Here is a 6,473-nt window from a genome sequence, read left to right as displayed (position 1 = left end):
CCTTCATCATGGTTTTGTCCCACTGGGTTTTCCTGATAAGGTTTTAAGGAGGTAACATGAAGCGTACTACGAATCCTGTATGGTTATGGTATCCAAGAGGGAATGTTATAAATCATGGAGTGGATTGCCATTAACCAGGCCCGGTCCAAGACCGGCCCAATACCTAGAAGATGGAGGGACGGCCGAAGCCTAGAGAGAGGAGAGAGAGAGCCGACTTTAGGAGAGAGAAAGACGGTCACAAAGCTTAGAGAAAAGGAAACCCTTTCCTTTTCTTAGTAGATGTAATCTTTCCATTATTATGTTTTAATAGTTTTCCTATTTTCTGTAGGATTAGAATATGTACACTTTCCTTTTATCTTCATCTTGTAATCCTTATATAAAAGAACCCCCTTGATCATTAATAAGAACACAGAAATATTCAGTTTCTAAACTCTCTAATTACAACACTTATAAAATATTTTATTTCTTAATTTAGTTAACACTGTACTTATAAGGCAATTCTGCTAATAACTCTTGTCGAAGTTAGCCCTTTTTTCAAAAAAAAAAACTCTTCTCGAAGTTCGAGTATTTATAACGTTGGTATAATCTTATACTTGGATCTGATTGACCAGTTCAAACTTCAAAGCAAGGTACTCCTTATGAATTTATATATTTATACTGTATATAGCATCTTTATAAATACATGATGGATGATTGGTTAGACTACGATGGATGATTGGTTAGACTGTAACCATAAATATATTATTGTATAATTAAATTTGTTAGATTTTTAATGTATATGTAATTGATGTACATGTAATAATTAAATGAGAAAAATAGAAGAAATTCTTTCAACTTAATTTTTATACTACTTTCTAAATAGTGGTTTAAAAAACAAGGTTGTTACGATTATTATTTTTATTTAACTTTGAAAACTAAATAAAGCATAACTGGTAATTGAGAAGTCATTTTATTGACTTATTCTAATGTGTCATTCATAGATGTTTAAGAAAATTCTAAAGATAATAATATCATAACTAACCAAAATTCATCGGCAAACTTAGACTTGTAATTTGCAAAAGGAAAAACTTAGACTTGTAACCTAATAAGTAACAATTATGTACTGTATTCTTTTTTATTTTTGTCGAGAAACAGGAATGGCTGAAATATGTTTATATTTTGGGAGAAAAATCACCTTTTGGTCCTAGTAATAATCTCATTGTCAGAATGACTGCTACATGTGAATACTGTTTTCTCGGGAAAACTATGATGAACAGTTTTATGTTTTCTACTTTAACCTCAAAATTAGAGCACGTCCATCGGTTGCTTTTACATAAAGTTCTAAAAAATTTAAATATTAAAATAATAAAAGAAGGAGAGAGAAGGTTAGAGAAGCTCTATACATAGTACTTTTAGGAATGGTTCTAAAATTTGTGTTGCTATGTGTCAATATTAGTGGCTTATCATTTACCAACAAAATTAATTTTAATCAAATTTTTTTATTATGTTATAATATTATTCTTTAGTGGTTTGTATACTGATTTTTAGAACTTCACGGATGGTGGTGCTCTTAGGAACACTCTCCAACGTGTTGAAATTCAAGGTTTGGATAACTACAATGGCGTTGAAGTCTTTGTAGATCTTGTAGGGGATCTGGATATTAACGATGCAAAGCAATTCAAGTCAGCGTAAAATCTAAATATCGTTAAAAATAGGCCAAAACCACTAAAAACGTGATGAACATGCTTCATATATATTTGAAGAAGGTGCTTGTTTTTGTTGCTGGCTAATATGATCTTCGAAGCCAAGCCAAATTCGTGTGAGCTTTATCATTCTGTTGACCTGGCTAATTTGTTTCTTTCTGGTTATCATGTTCATGTCCTACGGTCATCCCAGTACCTTCTTGGCCTCTTGGTTGACTAGGTAGACCGTGTCCCTTCTCTTTTGCAGGTTCTGATGGTCGAGGCTTGGTGTTGCTTCCTGCCAGCCCGTGTTCCTGAAGGCGTGGTGTTCATGTAGTCGGCTGCTGGGTTGGTGGTGTGCAGCGGTTCTTGGACTCTCCTCCTTCTGAATAAAGCTCGATCTTCGTCTGGTACGGGTGTTACTGGTCTCGGACCTTGCTGTTTGTGCATGTTGGAAGCGGATTAGGAGGTCATACACAAGCTGTTCTTGGTTGGGCCTTATCACAAAGAGCTGTTAATCGGGTACGCCAATTTCTACTCGGCTCAGACTCTCGTATTCACTGTGGTCCCCCCTTTTGCGGCAAGCGTGTTGTGCCGATTTTGTTGCGGTCCTCTGTACGGCTGTAATGTCTGTTGTATCTGTCCGTGTATAGCTTAGTTAGAGTTTTGTTTAGTTGCATTTCAATTCTCTGATTCTTGTCTCCTATGTAATTCTGTCAAAAATTCTTAAAATTGGTAATGAATCTTAACATTTTTACCAAAAAAAAAAAAAAAATGTTCATGTTAGTTGGGCGGCACAAACTAATGTTTTTATCCACATTAATTGGGTTGTAATTAATTTTAACAATCATCCCTTAAACATTATTTGTGAAGTGATTTCACACATGTCATTTCCACAATTATTTTTACCAAAAAATATGACATGGAATATAATAATTAATGACATGGCTTATTGCTAAATGTGATATAGACAACTATATTTAATGTTAAATTCAATTTTTGCCAACTTTTAATAATATGGTAATAACTCATAAATCATCATTAAAAAAAATCTATTCAGTTGACAAAAAAAAAATCTATTCAAATATATCATTAAATAATATGATAATAGAAATATAAATATTTTAAAAATTTCGAAATATTATTGAAATATACTTTTATAATCAAATTTTTTTTATTATTAAACAAGATTTTCAAAATTTAATACAATCTTTGTAAACAAAATTTAATACACGCATTTTAAATTAAATTTTTAATCGTAATATCATTTATTTCTTTTGATATCTACAAATTTTAAAAATTCTGTTTAATTTTATATTTTGATAATTATAAAAATTTATATCAATTTTATGTTATACAAGTTAATTTAATATATTTTAACCAAAATAAATAAATGAAAATTATCTAAATTAAGATTTTAAATGTAAATTAAATACATTTTTAAATAAATCAAATTATTTATTTTATCTTAATTTTATGCTTAACTAAATTAGTATTTAGTATTTATAATAAAATATTTGGTTAAAATAATAAAATCTAATATTAACAAATTTTATTTTTAAATATAATTTAAAATTTTATTGTTGTAGATGGTGCAGGAAAACACCTAGTTATGTATATATATCGATATAAAACCAAATAGCCTAGGAATTTCGAATTCCAAATCTTGATATCACATTAAATCTTCTTTAGCTCTTTATAAGACTTTCCCTGAGGTTAATACAACAACAAATTCTGTATTACACAAAAGTGAAATTAAATTTACGCTGCAGAAGTTAGTCTCAGCTGTTGCTGTTGAGGTTCACCAGTCATTGGATCGTTTGTGTTTTGGCTATCCAAGGGCATGTACTGCGACATAATCGTCATGATCTCTGAATCCATATAAGACTGCACATTGGTTTTGACACAATAAATAACTATCGTTAGAGATACTCATAATGATGAATGTGAAGGTTTGTAAAGAGAAGCAAACGTGTAAGAAAACATACCCTGAGACGATACTTGTAGAACACGTAACCAGCTACACAAATGCCTGCAACTGCAGGTAGAATAACAAATGTGAAGAACCACCCGATTCTTGATCCGCTTCTCTCTGCAGAAACAAAAACATATAAATGAGAATATGATAAAGTTCTTGTCTTAACTATTTTTCTGGACATTTACCGATACAAGTGTCTTGGTCTTTCATATAGAGACGATTGCAGAGCATTTGCATTTAAAACTACCCCATTTGTTCTTACACTTGCATCCATCACATTGACAAGCTGATTTCTCCTTGCATTCATCAATGTCTAGTATACAGAAATGAACCAGTTTAAGATAAACTAGATTGGAGAATTTGAAATTTTTAGTGAAGAAAAGGTTTCACCTTCACATTTAAGACCATCCCCTTTGAAACCTGGAGGGCGACGACCTCCGGATGCCTCTGAGTTCTGAATTCAAAAATTTGGAGAAAATCATTAGAAACAATATGAAATTTGGATGAAAATTTCAAACCTTATGGCATTAATACTGAATAAAAAAACAGAGAAAACAAGTTGAGTCACTGACCAAGCAAGCTAAGAAAGTTTCACCCTTTCTTATTTCAGACCAGCAGCCTCCTTGATTGATCGAACATATCGCAGGTCCATAAGGGCTGTTAATAACATTCAAGTCAAGCAAAGATAACTTCATTTTTCAAACCAGAACACAAAATGTTTCTAGTGAAGTTTTCCAAAAAATAAAGAAATTTAAGAACATACGCTCACATGAAGTATAGCCATCTCCTTTATAAACATACGCACACCATTCACAACAGGGCATTTACAAACTCTTCCCCTAAATGTGTCCTGATAGAATCCAATATAGGTGAAAAACCTATCAGTATTATGAGATAATTTTATTAAATATTCCGGTTACACTAACGTTTTGTTGTTATTAGTCAAGTACCTTGCAGGCTGTTACATTAGATTTCTTGTCTTGCCAACATCCTCCATTTGCTTCAAGACATTCATTTGTGTTCAATATCTGTTTCAAAAGTGTGAGAATGTTTATTGAGTATTCTAGTACCACAAGAAGATCAGGTTACTTGAGGAATTGGTTTAACCTCCACTTTGACAGATCCCAGGTTAGGTTCTTTCCTTGAAGCCTGAACATATAGCCTTTAATACCGCATTTCTCTCGAGTTTACCTGAGCAATGAATCAGATTAACAGCTTAAGAATCCTTAACATTCCAGTAACACATTCAAAGCAAAAATGTTACAGTGAGAAGGAATGAGTCAAACCGCGGTACTGAGCATTGTTGATGATCAATGTTGGCAAGATTGTGACATCCCCACGGTCTCCTTGTCCTAACCGAAGAGCTTGCTCGGCTTTCAAAACCTCATTTTCCACATCAACTGCAGGATCACCCATACATTTCTTGATCTTTTCAAGTGGCAAACCTGAGAATATGAAAATTCTTAAGTCCCGGAATGTAAAGAAAAAGGATATGAAAACGAGTGTGATGTCTCTTACCGAGAGATTTCACAACACTCTCTGCACATTCTGTGCTATACTTCTTCTCCTTCATTGAACACCTGATGTGAAAGTCAGTCACATAGTCCCACGGTGGGACTCCCACCAAACCCAAGACCTACTATTCTCTTTCGCTACTCTATGAACACACAACTGTCTCAAGTTCTCGAAAACAATGTCTTTCCCGTCGTACCCATCTCCAAAGTCTTGTTCAGGGTCAGGAGCACAATACCTCCCTCGGTTTATACACTGAGACTTGCACTGATTGCTCGAAACATACTCTTTAGGACAAAACCATTTGATTATTATTTTTACACTGAGACTTACACTGGTTGCTTACAATTTAATTATTATTTTTACAATAAATAAATCAAATATATTTATTGATAAATTTTAGCTGATTTCTTATTTAAAACTATCCAATATATTTTATGAACTTGCATAAAAAAGTAGATAGAAAGGAGTAGGTAATAATTTTTGGCAAAATTTTGAAAATCGGATCGGACATTGATTCGGCCTAAGTCAATGGTCGGACAGGTCTAATGGTTCAACCGGGTTCTAAATTTTAATTTAATTTTAGATTAAATAATTATTTATATGTATAAATATAAAATTATTTTTATAAAATTTTATATCACTGTTAGAATTTAAAAATGATATGAAATAAAATGAAAACTTTAAAAATAATATAAAATATAATGAAAAACAATTTATTTAGATAGATATTTTAAAAGTAATATGATTTTTTATGAAATTTTTATAAAATTTACAGTTTTTAATATTTTTTTACTTGAATTTGAAAAAACCGGATTTTGATATCGAACAGGGTCACCGGTTTTACCGAGTTTCACCAATTTTGTAACCGGATTTTTCGGTTTTTAGTACAACTCGGAACCGGTTAGAAAATTTAATAACGGTCCGACCGGCCGGTCCGGTCTGATTTTTAGAACACTGCTTTTTGGTAAAAAATCATAAATACATCCTACTATATAAAAGAGACTAAATTCAAGGCTTTTGAGACTATCCACCTCAGCCAAAATATTCTCATCCAAAAAGAATTAGAAATAAATGTCATTTAGAAGATAATTAACTAATATACGACTTTTGATATTTCTAGAAATTTCAAATTTGTAACTGCTAATTTATTAATAGAATCATATATCTATATTGAATTATGTTCTATTTTTAATCGTTAGACTTCAAGGGTAAATAAATTATTAATTTATAATATATATAGTTTATAACTTTATATTGTAGTTATAAATAAAGAGAAAATAACCGGGGAGGGTGAAGAAGCTCATGTAAAATTATGTAAT

At 31.6% G+C, this 6,473-nt stretch overlaps 1 protein-coding gene across 1 annotated transcript in view; it reads right to left on the bottom strand.

Moving 5' to 3' along the window:
- Positions 1 to 3,422: 3,422 nt before the first annotated feature.
- The window catches only part of LOC106324152 (vacuolar-sorting receptor 6), a 3,754-nt gene continuing 703 nt past the window's right edge, over positions 3,423 to 6,473 (bottom strand). The window contains 14 exon segments of the mRNA XM_013762171.1: positions 3,423 to 3,548; positions 3,650 to 3,753; positions 3,825 to 3,863; positions 3,866 to 3,952; positions 4,030 to 4,093; positions 4,212 to 4,296; positions 4,405 to 4,436; positions 4,439 to 4,489; positions 4,590 to 4,658; positions 4,660 to 4,667; positions 4,747 to 4,830; positions 4,926 to 5,084; positions 5,158 to 5,260; positions 5,263 to 5,492. Of these exon segments, the coding sequence (XP_013617625.1) occupies positions 3,423 to 3,548; positions 3,650 to 3,753; positions 3,825 to 3,863; positions 3,866 to 3,952; positions 4,030 to 4,093; positions 4,212 to 4,296; positions 4,405 to 4,436; positions 4,439 to 4,489; positions 4,590 to 4,658; positions 4,660 to 4,667; positions 4,747 to 4,830; positions 4,926 to 5,084; positions 5,158 to 5,260; positions 5,263 to 5,492 (1,241 nt within the window).

This window comes from Brassica oleracea, chromosome C2 (genome assembly GCF_000695525.1).
Source record: "Brassica oleracea var. oleracea cultivar TO1000 chromosome C2, BOL, whole genome shotgun sequence".
Taxonomy (NCBI): domain Eukaryota; kingdom Viridiplantae; phylum Streptophyta; class Magnoliopsida; order Brassicales; family Brassicaceae; genus Brassica; species Brassica oleracea.
Note: the sequence above shows the minus strand (reverse complement) of the source record. Positions and strands in the feature narration are given on the sequence as shown.